The following is a 19,600-nucleotide window of genomic DNA, read 5'->3' on the forward strand; positions in this document are numbered from 1 at the left end:
CCTCCAACTCTCTGAAGGTCAGACGCTTCTCCAAGCAGAGAGTTGGGAGCAGATCTCTCTCTCCTCTGCTGGGGCCTCCCTCTGGAACAGCCGCTCTCAAACTTGAGCAGAGCCACTTCAGGTTCCGGAAGCAACTCAAGACCTTCCTTTTTCACTTCTACCTTCTCTCTTCCTCTCCCTTGCTGATGTACCTGCCTGCTCTGCACACTGGTCACCTGGATACCATCTAACTCAGGACCAGGTTCCTGCTTGTCCAGTTGCCCTTGCACTGCCCACGGCCCCCCCAGCACTTAAGGGTCTGTTCCTGCAACCCTGCAGTCCCTTCTCGCTGCACTTATGCACCACCTGCTGGTTGCTCTTATTGATTTACCTGCACTTCTCCCTTCCCCCGGCACTTCTCCCCCCTTCCCTCTTCCCTGCACTTGCGCGATATGAATGACGCAAGGCCTAGTAAGATCCTTGTTTTGTCCTCCCTTGGTTTCCCCCTCCTTGTCTTGCCGCGCCTACAACCCTTGCATACAGGCGCGTTATAAATGCCATATCATATCTTTTTACATACTTCAGTTCCAGTGTTGAGGTCTCTGTCTTTAGTACAGTTGGTACTGGAGGTGAACTACTTCGAAAACCCATAGAAATTCAAAACTGTGGGACTTCTAGTTTCCAAACCTGTTGAGTATTAAGTAGTTTGGGTCTTTGTTATGTTGTGTCTATGCTTTACCAGGGATGACCTGACCCTCGTTTTATTTCCATGGTGTCTCCTTGATCATTAACACTTATTTGTGCAGAGCCTTCAAGTAATGTAACTCTATGCTGTTTTGCATTCTTGTAAATGTACTTGCGGCATTGGTCTCACATCCGACAGGGGACAACTTGCGATCTCTGCAAAGTCTTCTACTACTTTAAACTTAAATGTACACTAAAAATGACCCTGTGGCATAGCCCCTGCCTTCAGCCATTTTTTGACTTTATGCATGAGATTAATTTGCATTTCAAGAGAACAAATATGTTTCTTAATGTGTCAAACAAGCAGTCATAATTGAAATTAAATAAACCACTTTGAACAGCTTGTTATTTTGATTCAGTTTTTGTTTTCATAAATGGGGTTAAATGTTAAGTAGCTTCTGGTCGAAGTTTATCTTTTAGATAAAGATAACACTGCATAACAACAAGTAATTGCAGCTCAGCTCAAGTCAATGGTGTATTTTACACCTCAACAGCATTGCATGTGCAGGGACACTGTCCCTTTGCTCTCAGAGCTGTCCTTAGGGGGACTGAGCCCCCTCTCTATAAATAGTAGAGGCACGCTGCCCACTTACATGTGCTGTGCCCCCTGCTTATATGAAATAGTCCATATGCATTGTATAGACACATATATGTAAATGTTATGATAATTTGGGCAACTGTTTCAGCCTTCAAGCATGATTCAATGTACTTGTTTTGTCTGGCCCCAAAAGGGCTGCCTTGGCAGCTATCTCAGGAAGGTTTAAGTTACTTGCGTGTAACTATTGTTCTCTAGCATGGGTCTGGAATGGATTCACATGCTCATGAATATTCCTCGTCGTTAGGCTGGGAATCCTCGGTAAAAGAAAAGACAGTTTCACTTACAAACAATTTCTCCTTTAAACCAATCACTGTCCTCTGGGTCATACTGCCCCCATCCAATGACAGTCCTCTCCCCTAAGCCCCGCCACTGGCAACCATCTTCAGATTTGGTAAGCACGTAAAGTAGCAGTAGGACCAAGAAAAGCCACAGAGGGGCCGGAGGAAGGGTTTGCATGTGAATCCATGCCGGAGAACAATTGTTACAGTTAAGTAACTTAAACCTTCGCCAGCATGGTGTCTGGTGTCTGGCATGGATTCACATGTTCATGAATAACGTATACACAGCAGTACACAAGACAACCACAGGAGGTGGCAAGGCTCACAGAAGTAATTAACACTTACCCCTGGAACAGACTCACCTCAAGCAAACAGGTTGCGTAGCGCTGCTTGGGCGACTCTGGTCTCCTCCCTGAAATCCCTGTCGACAGAGTAGAATTTCGTGCCGGTATGCGTGGACCTCCATGTTGCAGCCCTGCAGATGTCGAGCAGGGGCATACCAGAAAGGAACGCCTCCGTCGCAGCGATCGCTCTATTGGAGTGGGCTCTCAGACGGCCTGGAAGCAGCCGGTTCGCCAGCCGAAGACAGTGCATGATGCAGTCGGACAGCCATCTTGAGATGGAAGTGGTGGCAAGGATTTCCCATGGTTCACAGGTTCAAAGTTCACAAACAATTGAGAAGTCTTTTGAAAACTCTGTGTGTGCCACGTAGAACTTTAGAGCATGAGCACTCTCCAGCGAATGCAAGGCCCTCTCTGCCAGCTACGAAGGTTTCGGGAAGAAAATAGGCAAAACCAAAGGCTTGTTCAGGGGAAATTTTGATAGAACCTTTGGCATGAAAGAATGGTGCGTACGCAGCACCACCCTCGATTTGAAGAAAGTCAGATACGGTTGCTTGCAGATTAGGGCCTGCATCTCACCCGCACTTCTGGCAGAGGTGATGGCCACAAGGAAAGCTGTTTTCGACAAAAGAAACTTGAGAGAGGCTTGATGCATAGGTTCGAAAGGTGCCCCCATAAGCCTTGTTAGCATCATGTTGAATTCCTATGCCGGTGCGGGCGCCTTCACCGGTGGGAAAGATTGGAAAAGTCCCTTGAGGAACTCTTTGATGAGACTGTGGGACCACAGCAATGATCTTCCCAGAGACCTGGTGTAGCGGGAGATGGTGCTAGGTGTACCTTGATAGATGCATGAGCCAGCTCAGCTTTTGCCAAAGACAGCAAGTATGGAAGGATCTGGGGAGCCGTGACCCACAGCGGGGTAATCTTCTGTGACCGGCACCACGTAGTCAAACACTTCCACTCATGGCCGTAGCACTTTAGAGTCGATGATGCAGCTCATAAGCTCCAAACTTGAAGGCTGCAGGAGCCATGCCTTCAGGTTCAGCGATCCTAGTTCGAGATGAAGGATTTCGCCTCCCTCTCTGGTGAGCAGATCCGGAAGTACCGGCAACTTCACTGGAGGTGACGCTGAATGGCTGAGCAGGTCCGGGTACCATACCTGTCCCAGCCACGCCGGGGCAATGAGTATCATCTTGCATCGACAATGAGTGTGTTGACAGGTAACAGGAGAGGAACCAGGGGGAAAAGCGTACAGAAACAGGCCTTCCCGCGTGAGGGAGAATGCATCCCCCAAGCTCCTGGGCTGATGAAATTTGGCAAACTTCTGGCATTTGGAGTTCGCCGCCGTGGTGAAAAGATTGATCAGGTGTCTGCCACATTCGACGAACAGGCGGTCCACCTGATCCTGACGAAGTTCCACTCTTGGCAGGAGCACAGCTCCATGATGAGGGAGTCTGTGATGGTGTTCTTGACGCATGCTAGGTGGAGAGGGACGAGGAAAATACCCTGTTCGATGGCTCTGTGCCACAGGTCCTGACCTTCCTTAGAGAGCGCTTGGGACACAGTGACCCTTGCTTCCTGATGTGGAACATGGTGGTGGTGTTGTCCATGACGAGCCTCGCCCCATTGCCGTTCAGGGGCGTTAGGAGAGACTTTATTGCCCAGAACACTGCCCATTCCTCCTTGATGTTGATGTGCAGATCCTTCTCCGGAAACCACAGACCTCTGGTGCGTAGGCGTCCGGTGTGAGCCCCCAACCTTCGAGAGGTGTCCATGGTGACCGTCTCCTGGTATGGTGGGGTTCAAAATTCCATTCCGTGGGCAATGTGGGAGCACCCTCCCCCACCATGCTAACTCCTCGTTAAAAGGGATCCTGTCTGCAAAACTTCCGGACACTTCGATCCAACGTGCATCCAAGAATTCCAGTAGCGGTCGCATTTGCAACCTGCAGAGATGGATGAGGTAGATGCAGGATGACATCATGCCCAGCAGCGACTCGATTGCCTGTACCGTTGCTGTCTTCGCCGATAACGGACGTTGCACCTTTCCTTGGTTGGTTGCTAGTCTCTCCTCCATGGATGACGCCAGGCAAGCCACTGTGTTGAGTCAGGAGCCGAGGAACAGTGCATTCTGCGATGGCATCAAGCAGGACTTTGGATAGTTCACAGAGAATCCCAGCTCTGTCAGTAATCTGACCGTCTCCTAGTGTGCCTGACTGACAGCTCTCGGGAGCGGGCACGTTCCAGCCAATCATTCAAATACGGGTATACATGTATGCCCTGCAGACGCAGATGGGATGCCACCGGGGCCAGCCATTTTGTAAACACCCTTGTAGCCGATTTGAAGTCGAATGGCAGGGCCTTGAACTGGTAATGCTGGCCTTGCACCACGAACCGTAGGAACTTTCAATGTTTCTTTTGAATGGGGACACGGAAGTACGCATCCTCTAGGTCCAACGACGTCAAGAAATCCCCTTCTTCCAGTTGGCCGAGCATGTGCTGCAACGGGACCATCCTGAATTTTCGGGACTTCAGGTACTTGAGTTGGAACTCCAAGGTGTGGCCCTGGACGAGAGTGTCAATCACCCGTCTGTCCGTGGTGATCTTTTTCAACTAGCTGACAAACCTCGTCAGCCGGCCTCCCACCGGGGTGCAAGAGTGGGGGCACGACGTCTTGGTCGGTTCAGGCTTGCTTGGTTGCCGAGGCCCTGCCCTGCAGGGGCGACTGCTTCACTGGGCTCTGCTACCGTAGGCCTGGGTGTGGCCCCTGTAGGCCTCCTGCATGGCTGAGATGTTGAGAAACCTTTTGACGATCTGCTCGATTTTCCCCTGGAGGTGCGAAAAGACAAGCGATGCTGCTGAAGGGTGCCCAGGGAACGTGCCGTCTGTTTTTATGCTTGGAGGGACTCATCGACCACCTTCTCAAACAGATTCTCGCTGTCGAAAGGCTTGTCCAGCACCTTTGCATGAACATCCTGAGGAACGTTAGTGGCTTTCAACCATCCCTGCCGACGAAGGCAGACTCCATTCTCCATCGGCCAGAAACCTGCATCTGCGATGTCCACTGCCACAAAGATGCTATGGTCCGACGCCACTTACCCTTCCAGAAAAAAGGCGAGAGCTTTTGTCGTCTGGAACTTCAGATTGTACCACAGCTCCCTGCCGTACCTGGCCAAGATAGACAGGGCGTTGGCCGTCTTGACTGTGGATGCCGTTGTGTAAATTACCTTCTTCCCCATAGAGTCCATCTCCTTTCCCTCGCTGTAAGGGTGGGACTGATGACGATGAGTCAAACGTTTCTGTTGTGGAGGCTGACACTCTAGTCCAGTGACAGTTGAGACCTCTAGGCACTTGGGAGCAGAATACAGCAGCCTGTATTTCTTCTCCAACCTGTCTCGCTTGGCTGGAAACGTGCAAGGGTTCTTCATAAGCGCCAGGGCCGCCTCCGAATGTCGTCCAGAAAGGGTACCACCATGATCGTCGTCCTCTTGGATTCTCGCCGCTGATACAAGAAACCCTCCTTCTTGGTTTCCTCGAGCGCCAGCTGGAACAGCACGGAGGCCCTGGAGATCATGGAGTGGAACGATCCCACCTCGTCTGGTGGAGAAACTATGAGGAGCATCCAAAATTGGCGATTCATCGTCCGCAGGGACGAAGTCCTCACCTTTGTCGGTTTCTGTGGCCTTCTCCATACCAGTGTCTGTATCCGGGTCCACTGGATGAGTCGGGTCCAGACGTGGTGGTGGAGGCGGAGGCGTCGGGTGACGCTTTCTCTTTTTACATGGAGACCGATGATCATGAACCCGCAGCGCCACTGGTGCCGGTGACAATCTCTGTTGAAACTCTGTCAGCAGGGCATGACGAATAAAGAGAATATCCACAGAAATATCCCTTGGCTGTGAATGGAGCGACAGAGCGTTAGGCCCTGTGCCACCGCTGCCGTCGTCTTAGTCGTTGTCCTTGTGGCCTTGAACCGGGACCTGGACTGGTGTCTTTTACCCCTCCAGGGGTACTTGCAGCCTTTGCTGATGCCTCTGTGGCGTGTCTCGCCGTGGAGGCACGGACAACCTCTGTGCAGCAGGAACAACCCTCATAGGACTGGCTCACACTGCTGCAGTGGTCATCACTGAAGCTGTCGAAGAAGTGGCCAACAAGGACTTTGGCTAGGACTTTGGCTGAGACTGTGGGGCCTGTTTGGGCTGTGCAGCCACCTTCTCCTCCTGCGACCTAGGCCTGTCGGACTTCTCCTGTAACTTGGCCGGGGTGTATGACTCCCTCTTTGAGGAGCTCGATTGCCAGCTGGCTATGCAGGCGGATGGTGATCGTGCTCTAAACCTGGGACCCGTGGCAGGGGCGAAGCTGGTGGACTCAAACCTGCAGCTCTTGGCCTTATCTTTGACCCCCACGGATGGGGCGACCTCAAAGGATTTAGCAGAGCGCTCTTCGGACCAGCCGGTCCTGGGCAAGGCATGCCACTGCTCAGAGCACGGCACGGGGAAGTGGCCTTGTTCGAATTGAGCCATGCCGTCTTCTTCAAGAAGCCCAAGCATATCCTGCACTCTACCTCCGTGTGGTCCGGGTGCAGGCAGTAAAGACAAGGCAGATGTTTGTCTTCCACAAAGCCATTCCGTAGCCTGCATTTGGTGAGGGGTCTGAAGAGGGTCCTTCCCTCATTTTCCTCGGACATGGTCGGATGGCGCGAAGTGGGCCCAAGGTGGCCTTCTGGAAACTTTGACTAATCCTTGCACTTGAGGCGTGCGAAAAACTTCAACAGATCCCTGTTGCGGGCCGACGAGGAAAAGAGGAAAGCAAATGGGCTCTCGGACACCAAAATTTAACTTTTCTGTGAAAAAATCTGGGAAAACGTGCTAATAGCTTGGAGAGCAAACTCGAGGACTCCCAAGACCTGTGCGGTAAAAATCTGATGATGGCTGCCAGAGGCGGGGCTTAGGGAGAGAACCTTCATTGGATGGGGGCAGTGTAATCCAGAGGGCAGTGACTGGTTTAGAGGAGAAATACAGTTTTAAAGTGAAACTGTTTTTTACAGAAGGTTCTCAGCCTGACCACGGGTAATCAGGAGCGTGTGAATCCATGCCAGACCACATGCTGGAGAAAAAGAAAATAGGTGACAGCAAATGAAAATATTTATTTGAGACTTCCAGTTCCTTCTTCTCTGACTCTTCCTCTTTATTATTATTTTTATTGTGTCTAAATGTTCTCCAGACAAAGGAATTGAATGTGTGTGGCTTCCATCCATTTTTATCTGTCTCAATGCTGCATCGCACTACTGTGACGTCATGACAGAGGATTATGTAATATATAAACTTCTATATCACAGCTGGGGGATACAGCATGTTTTCCTGACAGGTTTACTTTGTTTCCTTCTTTTATATTGCTGTGCGGTGAGGAAAGATGGAATTTGGGATTTTGGATGTTATTTCCCCATTCCACATCTACTGACCCATAAGGGAAAGCACATGGAGGGTGGAGAAGAAACGCTATGGAAACATACCGAGTGTGTTAAATCTCGTATATCCCGAGTGACATCATAAACAAGTGGAGCTCCACTCTATTCTTGATCTGATGTCACTCTGCACTTCAGTGAACGATATTCCTGTAGACGACGGCTACCCATCCATTATGCTGTACCTATCACTTTACTGGTTATTGTATTTACCGTGATCTGTACTTCTACTTGTAAACAGAATGATCAAAGGAGCAGGACAGCAGAAGCCAGAGCCTGTGTGCTCAGTTGTATCGAGGTTTATAACAACTTAATCACTTTTGAACTGCCAGTGCACATCGGTCTCTAACAGTGGTCGAGTTTATCGGGGCCGTTTTTTTACCAAACGACGTGGGATATTTCCAAAATACAGCGCCCACTATTTCTGAAATATTGCTGGTTTGTCATGAAACAATATATATATTGCTTTATCAGTTTACCATATGTGTTAATGCCGATTACTGCAATACTTTGCATGAACTCATGGGTGTACTTTAGTGTCCAAAAACGTGCTCTAACCTAAGCAAGCATGTCATGAGAGTGATTTCCCCGTGACATCCAGGAAACACCTTCTGTCGGCAATACGTTGCACACCTGTTTTAGGATTCATAATTACCGACCGATTCTCAAAGGTTTGCAATGGTGCAAATCTGGAAAGAGAATCTCACTACCACCATGTCCCCGATTCGGAAAACCTAAAACCGGGGCAGATCGTGGGATGCCCTTCAGTAACCCTTTATGAGTCGCAATGGCACGCGAACGTCCAGGTCTGGCCCAGCCAGCTGTCTCAGGCCGCGCATCTCAGCTGTACAACTGCTCATTTGCTCCATTTGAAATCTTTGATAAGCAGGCCTGATGTATAATGGGCTTTGCAGAATAAAAGCCGCAGCCTTCTCTGGGGGAAGACGAGCAGTGTAAATGGATCCAAGACGCTTGGTGGATTTTTCAGGCTGCTACCAGTCTTTGGTGCATATAAACCACATGTATGCTCATATTTGCGTGCTCGTTTGTACAATACCTGTGTTTCCGAATGAGATATTTGCAGTGTCTCAGCAGGTACTCCTTCGAGGGCCGACAGAGTTTCAGGGACCAGAAGTCGTCCAGCCTCATCTTCGGAGAGCAGGATTTCCCGGGATTGCCGCCAAACAGATAATGAACCTGCAGTGCGCAATGCAGAAAGCCAGTGTTAATATTAAACGTGGTCGGCAGTGCAAACAATTCGAGCAAGAGAGGAAGGGGTTTAAACAACATCCTTGAATGAGTGCTCCGTGCAACCCCTGACCCTCTAGTCGGCCCACCATAACGTGAAAGCCTGCATTTCGGCTTTCCACTGCATAGCGTCTAAGCGTGAGTAGCGAGCTTGAGCCTGCAGGCAGCTGACCTCCTGTAGTGCACAGGACGCCAGCGATTAACAGTAAAATACGCATTTGATCGGACACTTATGCAATTAAAACACAGAATAAAGTCACCGCTTGATCTGCAGGCAAGACTCAGTCTTAAACAAACACAGGCCTTACAGAATGAACTAAAACAGTTCCATAGCCACCCCCTACTGCAGTCATGAGTGCCAGGCTATTATGCAAGTCTATGCAAGTCTATGCAAAAGGGGGTTAAGAACCAGTTTGCTCTGTTGCGTATGAAAGCTAGCTAGCAGGGTGTGCAGTGTGGGAGACATACATTCTGGGAAGGGGTTTCCACTGTGTGATAAAATCTGCTACTCTCAACCATTCACTTCTTCATATTTTAAAAGGAGCACTGCTGCAGAGATGTTGAGCAGTTCTATTTTAATGCGAAACTTACACCGGCCGAGCGCCGTTTTCCTTTTTTTTTTTTTAAAGAATTTCTGTAGCCTACATTTGATTTCAAGCCACACACGAGGCACAATGACGTAAAACCCTCACTCAAAACAAAAAAACACGATTATTATTTCCGAGCTATGCATTCAACTGTAAACCACTTACTGACTAAAGACCACTTACAGTGTCAGGGGTTTCCACTTTACTTCCCCATTTTCAGATGTCATGGATAACTAACGTAACTCGTCCATTTGATATCATTGGTAACTTGCAACAACTAACTTATAAGTGACCCACCTTTGCAACACTTTAAGAAACTTGTAACGCCAGTAACTGGTGTAATGCCATCTTGATCATCCTGTTCTAAAACTGGGTGTATAGTGCTCCACTACCCTTGTGTGGGATAACACACACTAAATCCATTCGATGCATTAGATACATGTTTACTACATACCCATTTATAAAGCATATGTTTGGTTGGAACCATAATGCGAATGGCTTACCACACAAATGCATTAGTCTGTTATTCACATGTACTGCACACTAGAGGTTGCAATTTCTTTCATGACATCGGAGAAAGGACGAGAACTCGAGTGCACGTGGGATGGATTTCGGGTGTGAAGGGGTTCAAACAACAACATCCTTGAATGAGTGGTCCTCTGTGCAGCCCCCGACCCCCTGTTAGGTCCACCCTTACTATACTGCACTATATTATACTGTAAACAATGCATGAAAATGGAGCTAAAGCGAGTCAGGCTGAGGTTCCTAGCTAATACTCAGTTTCCAAAGGATCATTTACCCAGTTTCCAAAGAGTAATTTTTAGGCTTGAAATGGATCTCCTAGTTGTGCTTTGGTCACTTGCTGCTATTTTGAAAAAGCTCTACACTGCATGTGTGCCTGATGCTATAAGAATATGAGATGGAGACGTCTCTAGAAGGATACTGGGTGGGATTAGTATGCTAAAGACATGGGAAGAGGGGGGCGGGGTGTTGAGGGGAGATCTGTTTTGGTGATACAGATGCCATTAAGCTTGTGTGTGGAAAAAAGATCAGCAATGTTGGTGAAGGGAGGGTAGCGGGGGGGAGTGAGGCGATAAGGAGTGGTATGGGCATAAGGTTCTGAGGATTGGCAGAACAGGCTTATGCAAGTGTTGAAGGACCCTGAGCGCATGGGAATGCTACCTGTAACAGACACACTGTAATGTCTCCCTGGTGTTCATAAAAAAGTGGACCAAACAAGCACAAACAGGTGTAGCCCTTGTCTTCTGCCTTAGCGGAGGATTCCGGTGAGCAGGATGACTAGGGAAAGCTGGCTATGTGGAGGAGCAGGTGGCTCCTGGTTGGCAGACAGGAGAAGGAGGGAACCGGGACAGTACTCTTGAGCATGGTGGAAGAGTACTGTAAGTGAGGGAAGACATTAAGCCCTTAAGTAGTCAGTCATCGTATGGCCGAAAAAAGCTGGAGGTGGAGCTGGCACGTGATCAAGGACACTTCTGCATCTGGTGGAAGAGCACTTTAAAGGAATAGTGCGCTCAAAAATATTATTGTCCCAACAGATGGGCAATAATAAAAAACACGCATTAAACATAATTTTAATGAAAGTTCCTATATAAACTTTTGAGCAAACGAGGCTCAAAGTGTTTACATGGGAGCATCCATTTTGCCATTTCAGGCAGCCTCCTCAGCTCATGTTAAAGCTCGGCCTTGGCGGCACTAAACAAGCAGCAAAATCCCCCTACTGGGAGCATCTGCTTACTGCAGCCAGAGCAGAGCTGTACATGAGCTTGGGAGGCTGCCTCCACTTTCATTTTATGTTTTCGGTGCTCCCCAAGCCCAGCGAAGCACAGAAAACGTAAAATGAAAGTGAGAAAAGCAAAGGCGCAGCAATTATAAATACAACATTGTTGTATTTGTGACTGCCGTGGTTTGTAAACCACAGCAATCACAAATACAACATTGTAATTCTGACTGCGGCGGCTTTCGCTTTGAGTCTCCTGGGCTCCCCCGTGTCGGGGGAGTCAAGGAGACTCAAAGCAAAAGCCGCCACAGTCATAGATACAACGTTGTTGTATTTCTAAATGCAGCAGTTTTCTTTCTACGTTTCTAGGGCTCCGGGAAACGTAGAAAGAAAACCGTAGCATATTTAAATACAACAATGTTGTATTTATGTTTTCTGTGGCTTCAGCTTGGAGTCTCCTGGGCTCACCTGACCTGGGTCGGGGGAGCCCAGGAGACTCAAAGCTAAAGCAACAGCAAACAAAAACAACCTTATAAATGCTGCTGTTTTCTTTCTAAGTTAGAAAGAAAACTGATGCATTTATTTTGCAGTGCTTTCAAAAAAGAATTAAATGTAAAGCACTTACCAGCAGCAGGTTCTGTTAATCTCTGCTCGCCGGCAATAATGAAGCAATAGCCACCTGCTGGTAGCTTGTGTATTACAGCTGGCTGCGTTTTGCTTCATTAGTGCTGCAAGTGCAGAAATTAACAAACACAGGAGGCTCATCCACTTCACAAAATGGATGCCTCCTAGTGCTTGAAACTTTTGAGTTTGAGCATCATTTGCTCAAAACATTACGTAGGGACTTTGTTTAAAAATATTTTTTATATATATATTTTTGATTATGGGCCATCTTTTTAACCAATAATAATTTAGACTGAACTATCCCTTTAAAGGAATGGTTTGGTCAACATTTTTTATTGCCCCTACGGGTCGGCCATGTGTTTTTAAGCCTAAGTCGCTCGATTTTAGAAAAATTGCCTATGGACCTTACCCGAGTTTTCGTCCATTAAACACGCGAAAACAGGTATCAGGGAGCTGCCATTTTGTGATAATGCTATCATTTCCCCCATCGCCCTGGCTGACCTGCTTTTGCGGCACTAAATCATATCCCCCGCCCCTGAGCCTGTCATCAGCAGACGCGTACCGCCCATTTCACAACGCCAAAGCACGTCGTGTCGACATTCTCTGCGCTTCAGCTAATGACGTGACGCCATGGAAATGACAGGACGCCTCTTTCCTAAATAAGTATAAACAGACAGTTGCACAACACACAGCAGCAGATTTTCAATTCCATTCCCCTCTCTGTGTTACTTTGAGCATTCTGTGACTCGTTTCTGTGCTCTGGTCAGCTACCTTCGTTGCTTGTAGCCCGTGTGAACAGATACCAGTACCACATGTACAAGCCCGAGTATACCGAGGAGGTACTACTGGAAAGGGAAACATGCGAAAACAATAGGTCTTCGGACGGCAGTTGGGAGGACGATTCAACAGCTGAAGAGCCTGGACCTAGTCGCATGGACGGTGTTTCCACCTGGTGCACATGCAATCGGTACGAGCTAATGCCTACCGAGGACGAGCACTGCTGCTGCTGTGAAAACTCTGTATGCGTGGCCTACATTTCGGAAGGCGAGCCACGACCGCAATGCATCACCGAGCTGCCAGACTTCAGGGCAGCCTGCCTCACACAGTCCGTGTTAAGGATAATGATGGTGCTTATGCACGAACTTCGCGCAACTGTTCGTCCTCGTAATCCGAGTAACGAGTAAGTATACTCTGCTTGTCATGCCACCCTTATTTCATGGTCTTCTACTATATCCAAAATTACATATACATATCATTGCAATGCATGAAAGTCGTTCAATAGTGTGCCGTGTCTAGATAGCATTTGTCCGAGCAGAATGCCATTAGTTACAAGAATTGTCATTGACAACAAACGTTTATTAAATTTATCTTGGTCATTTAAAAACAGTTTGTTTCATTCCTTTTCACAGGTGGTACAGGCTGGTGGCCTATCGTTCCTTTACATGGTGGCTTCACGGGAGGCTTGGACACCGCGTTTGAAGAGTGATACCCTCCTGTGCCGTTCGTGCCATAAGAGAAACGTTCGAGCGACAGCGGTCAGTACAGGGGTTTTTCTCTAACTGTGCTGCAACCTGACCTGTACAATGTTTAAAGTCTTGTATTTTTGTGTCATCAAAATAAAATACAAAATAAAACACCACATATATTTTAACAACGGTTGTTTCGATTTTTTAAATAAATCAAGTGTGTCTCCATCTCCAAGGATGGACGTCAAACATCTGTGCTCTGAATGGGTGAAGGTTAGGTCGCTGTGAAGCAGGGTGGTCACTATCTAAGCTAACATAATATATTATCAATAATGCATGCACTAAATAACACTTGTTCAAAGTCGGTTATGTCTCTATAAAAGTCACACATATATCTATACTATCAATTAACATTGGATTATACATGCCTTAGGTCAAGGGTCTTGACCACTATAATACACTGGTTGAAGTGTGGGTCTGTGCCCACAAGAATCTCCGGTATGTGGCATTTGTTATTGATAGGCAACGATATACTGCAGTAGGGGTCTAATGTTAGTCGGGGATCTGCTAGGTGGGCATCATGGCGTGGTCAGTGGTCTGGCACATGAAGAGAATACCTTGCAGCGACACATGGTCAGAATGGCAGTAAGTTTCCACTGGCGAGGGTGCGTGGGCAAGGACACGTTTGTGTGGTTCAGGCTGGTTCACATGCAGGACCATAATCTCAGAAGAAGAGTGATGTGTTACATTTATTAGCTGTTGCAAATACCTCTGGAGTTTTCCAGTCAGAATGGGAACGAGGGTGTGGGCCATGTGCTCTGCGCGCTGTACTATCGCAGTGAGGCCTGGTCACCAAGATGGAGTGGAAAGGGGGTACAAAAATGGATGCCCCGTGTCCTGCTCAGTGTTCCCATCTATGCAAATGTCATCCAAAGTTAACATCACACAAGGGCAAGGGGCAAACCCACTACTGGAGGCACTTGTTACAAATTTCTACTGAGAAGTAAAGGATGAGAGGGGCCCGATGGCCCCTCGCTTCCACACACTTGCCTGCACTCCCCAGGCCCATCCATCCCAACCCCCTCTATCAAAGGCAGTTCGCACCCGGGGATGAGCGCTGGCATGGGGGGCTGTAACAAGGCGCAAACGGCCAAGGTGCAAAACAACATGTACACTTCAAAAGGTATCCCACGCCCAGGGGCCATCGCTCACATGGCCTCCTCAGACCCCGTGTCTCCAGGCAGGCCTCCCCTGAGGCAGGCCGCCCCCCTGCAATAAACATAATACCACGACATATACACGTCATTCATTCACAAACACACCCCTGTTTCGAATACTTTATAAACCACTTGATATGTCTCATGAGAACATCTTTGTGCTTTGCAAGTCAACTCCTGAACCTTCTACCTGAGAAGCACTGAGATCTATGCTAATCTGCTCGTCGTCGTGCTATCTGTGACCGCTTCGAGCAAACTCGTCAGTGTGCTACCTGCGGCCATCGACCTGTTCTCCTGCAACATACTGCTCGGCCTGCTGAATCCAACTGTTTGTTGGTCAAGGTAAGGCCATGTATCCTAGTCATATTTCGGTCATTTTTACATTTCTATCTATTTGCGATTACAGTACCCAATAGAGCTATGGTCATTGGTCTCATTGCTATTGACTTGAGTTTCAATTGTTATGCTATCAATTGATCTATTCATTTTCATCTGTGTCAATTGTCAAGGAATTGCATCCTTCGGGGGTCCAGTCTATAATGTAAGCATGTTTCCTTTTCGTGCAAGACAGAACATCCAAGGGACGAGTCACATGTTCAGAGTTTAGTCACATAATTTAAAACATTTCTGTAACTTATGCAAATATTAAGCCGCACATGATGAACTGGTATAGTTCCGGCGACCAAAACAAACCTTGCATTGAGCATGGTATGGTTCATTTACTTTTTTATGACATTTTTATTCATCAAGGTTTTATAATAATCTTGATATTTACTTTTCAGAATTTTCAACAATGCCTGCCTGTTCGATTAGCGGTTGCCCTTCGAAGACCCATGCTAAATCTGAAGGCACTACAATGCATCTATTCCTGAAAACTGTTGATCAAATAAGAGAATGGGTCAGACATTGCAGATATCCACTGGATGAGCTGGAAAGTAGAGTCCAACAAGTCTTTGAGGACAAGAGGGGTGATCAATACCGCATCTGTAGCCGGAACTTTCCCTCGAACATGTACACCACATCTTGGGTAACAAAGAAGAATAAACGGGGATCGACACGAAAATTGATCGCAAACGCTATTCCCACTCTATTCGTCTACATTCCGCCACTGGTGAGTCAAGTGTCCGTTTTTAGCTTTAGGCCTTGCGGTAGTGTGTAGTTAGCCAAATGGATGCATTGATATTTTAGGTGTTGTTTCCAATTTGTAATACTTTCGACATTGATATGTGTGTATAGCTTTTTGAATGATGACATTTATCAATATATTATTTTTAGATTTCATAACCCACAAACGATATCTATATATGGGAACAGGGAACTGTGCTATATTGCGCATTACTCAAGTATTCGGTCTCCCTACATGGTAATTTTAAATATTGGCATTTCATAATCAAGCATTTACAACTTCTTGACTATCCCTTGAATCTGAAGCAAGAACATTCTACTTCTGTGACGTGCTCGCAGTTATCAACCACTTCTAGCATGTATCAGGTAATCATACTTGGCTATTCCGCTACAGACTTGTTTTATGCATGTCAAGTAATAGTTTTTATGTATCGTGTGATTATTTTACTAATTGTTTGGTTAGTGCTTTCCAATTGATATACACGTTAGTTGTCGTCCCCTGGTGTTTGTTTTCAGTTATAATTAGTGTTATCCATACTAATGCAAATACTGTCTTTCAGGGAGATACTGAAGTGTCCACCACATTGACAACAGCCCTAGATGTTCTTCAGCAGCACGAGGTATGGATACTGACGGCTCTATCGACCATGATCATCAGGACTGGAACACTTGTCGTTTGATTGTTCTACACCATGTTTCATTCGTGGTTAGCCATTGATATGTACCTGTGCGGTCGACCCCAATTGTGTGTTGTGTTTTCAATATTGTAATCCTTACTAATGCAAATACTATGTTTCAGGCAGTTGTTGAAGCGTCAACCCACGCACTGGATGCGGAGCCTGACATTCAAGTAATTCCAGGGGAAGCGGGATGCGGATACGAATCGACGCAACAGCTTTCGGAAGTGCGCACCACATTGACAACAGCCCTAGATATTCTTCAGCAGCACAAGGTATGGATAATGACAGCTCCATCGAGCGTGATCATATAACGTGATTCCATTTGCTATATTTTCTTCCCTATTAACGCAAGTACTGTGTTTCAGGGAGACGATGGAGCTTCCACTACAATCACAAGATCCCATTTAGATGATGCAGATGTAAAGAAATCGGAGAAATAAGTCGATTAAATCTGATCCTATTTAAATATTCCTTGATTCTTTTAGACAATGCAACATTTGTGGTTATCTCTTTATATGTACCTGTGCCGTCGATCCCAAGTGTGTGTTATGTTTACAATATTGAAAACCATACTAACGCAAGTACTGTGTTTCAGGGAGTTGCTGATGCCTCCTCTTCAATACAATCATTCATGGCAGTCCATGCAGAGCCAGATGTATGGCTACTGACAGCTTCATCGAACTAGGTTATCAGAGCTTGAATACTTGTCGTTTGTTCCACACAATGCTTAAATCGTGTTTGGCTATTGAGAGGTACATGTGTGTTCATCCTCACGTGTGTTTTATGCTAACAATATTTTGATACACAGTAATGAAAATACTATGTTTCAGGGAGTCGATGGAGCCTCATTCCATGCTGTCTATGCGGATACAGAAAATATAGTCGTTGCAGCGCAAGAGGAAGGGGAAACATGCGGATATCGGAGCAATAGCGTGCAGATGTTGAAGGTCGAGTCAAAAAAGTTGCAAAGAAAAGAAACAAAAATAAGGTTAGTTACAAACAGTTCATAACTTTAGACATTTTTTTGTGCTGGGGACTATTTTATGTTTTTTCCAGTCAATTGTACTATACTTTATCTTGTGTTTAAACTGAACATCCCTTTTCCAATCTGTCCTCTAGTTACCCGTGGGTCTACGAACTATACATACACAGACAGTGAAGCGAATGAGAGATGTTGCTTGCCAGACCATTTACACTATGGAGGCTATGGAGGAACTATTAATTCAGACGCGGCGTGTTGAGACTCGGGATGCTCATGTCCAATGTACAGAAAATGAAATGAAATGAATGTGTCCGGAGAATCCGGCAAAGTTGTATTGGACCATTGCTACAGTACGACCGCACCAGCGCAACAACATGATACTGGATGTATTGAAGATAGCTCTGAAGTAGTCGCAGATCAATTCACACAATCTACACTCGCCAAAAAATTGCCACCAAAAAAGCTGTCGACATTGTTGTGTTCTCCCATCAATGTTGATGGGAAAACAGAGATTGAACCAGCAGCAGCATTCACCGACGCATCAGAACTTGATAGCAGCGATATTTCTTTCAAATGTGGTGATATGTCCTCAACGTCACAGGCCGAAACAACTTTGACGCAGGATGACAGTCTAATGAAAGAGGGCAAATACATAGTATTCGACAGTTGTTTGATGGATATTATAAGTATGCTGAAATGTGGGCATTGCGTCCGAGGGAAAGTATGTGGGAAGCCATTGATTCATGTGACTCGTCAAAAACAAGGCAGTAACGTCACAATACATGCCGCCTGTACATTACATCATACGTTTTCATGGTCTGCACAACCGATGCTGGGGAAACTGCCAGCAGGCAATCTACTGTGTGCAGCTGCATTACTTTTTAGTGGCTCCAGTTTTAGAAAGTTAGAGTCTTTCTTTCAGTTTGTGGGACTCCATTTCATTTAAAAAACGCAGTACTACAAATACAAACGTGATTATCTGTTTCCGGCCATTAATGATGCTTGGAAAATTGAACAATTGTCTCTAGCAAGTACATTCAAAGGCAAACGATTCAGGCTAGCCGGCGATGGACAGTGCGACAGCCCTGGATTTTCTGCCAAGTACTGCACCTACCACTTTCAGGACATGGATAGTAAGAAAATTGTGAGTTTGGTGGTCGTGCAGGTAACACAATGTACATCCTCAGTGGCCATGGAGAAACTAGGATTTATAAAATCAGTGGAATATCTGCAATCGAGGGGAATGCACATCGACCTCATAGCCATGGACAGACACGTTTCAATTGCCAAGACAATGAGAGAGCAGTTCCCACATATTAAACATCAATTTGACGTATGGCATCTTGCTAAATCAATCAATAAGAAAATCTCGGCTGCAGGGGAAAAAAAGGTTTGGAAAGTATTTCAGAGTGGTCCCAGTCTATAAGCAACCATCTTTGGTGGAGCTCCAAAACTTGTGAAGGGTCAGTGGAACTACTACTTGAAAAATGGCAGTCACTGATGCACCACTGTACCAATGTTCACCGCTGGACAGCAAATCAACATTTCCACCAATGTGAACATGGCCCTTTGTCCCCAGTGGAGGCACGGAAGAAGAAGTGGTTGAATCCATCTTCACCGACACACAAACCCATTGAGAAGATTGTTTTCGATAAAACTCTATCAAGAGATTTGAGGGGACTGACAGAATTCTGTCACACAGGAAGTTTGGAGGTGTTCCACAATATGTGCCTAAAGTACAGGCCAAAGCGCTTGCATTTCAGCATACAGGGCATGAGACATAAGACTCTACTAGCGGTCTTGGCCCATAACGAGAATCTCGCCCGTGAACAATCTAGGACTAAGGGTAATGTAAGGATGCCTCGCTACACTAAGGCCTTTTCAAAAAGAAGTAAGCAATGGGTGATCAAACCAGTCTATGAGGAAATGGAGTTCGACTTTGTCAAAAGCCTTATTGTTGCTGTATTAGAGAAGCACAGATATGGAATTTTGAGCATTTCTGTGCAGAGCACTGATCCATTGCCACCCAACATTGCCACTGTGCCATGTCCACCCAAAGGAGAGCTGGTTGTGAAGTACAAATCCCGGTTTAAATAATTGTAATACGATTGTCTTTTTGTAAATACATTTTATTTTACAGTGTGCATACAAAGTACGCTAACCCTAACCCCTACCTTCACCATCCTGGGTGCCGAACAACCTGGGTGTAATCTTTGAATTCTCCCTCTATTCACCTTATATTGCTGACCTTGCCTATATGTGTATGTATATATTTTTGTTGATGTAACTAGTTTTCGCAATCTCTTGTAAATGCTGCGCACTGTTAACCAAGGGGAGGCTTGCGTATTACAAATAATAAAACAAACAATAAATCTCACTTTCAACTCAACTCCTCGGGTACTTTATACTTTCCCTGACCTTCCCCAAAAAATTGAAAGTCTCAATAGTTATGGTTCTTTGGGGCTTTAAAGCTCGCAGACAACGAGGACAAAATTGGGGGCCTTAGAACGCGCCAAGCGAGCTGTTGCAG

General features: G+C 46.4%; 1 protein-coding gene across 2 annotated transcripts in view; it reads right to left on the bottom strand.

Annotated features, from left to right (window-relative positions):
• Positions 1-19,600, bottom strand: part of MKLN1 (muskelin 1) — a 1,341,339-nt gene that overhangs the window by 151,993 nt on the left and 1,169,746 nt on the right. For both annotated transcript variants that reach the window (XM_069629634.1, XM_069629633.1), the window contains exon 15: positions 8,461-8,600. In XM_069629634.1, the coding sequence (XP_069485735.1) occupies positions 8,461-8,600 (140 nt within the window). The remainder of the gene's footprint in view (positions 1-8,460; positions 8,601-19,600) is intronic.

Source organism: Ambystoma mexicanum, chromosome 12 (genome assembly GCF_040938575.1).
Source record: "Ambystoma mexicanum isolate Mex_15411 chromosome 12, UKY_AmexF1_1, whole genome shotgun sequence".
Lineage (NCBI taxonomy): Eukaryota > Metazoa > Chordata > Amphibia > Caudata > Ambystomatidae > Ambystoma > Ambystoma mexicanum.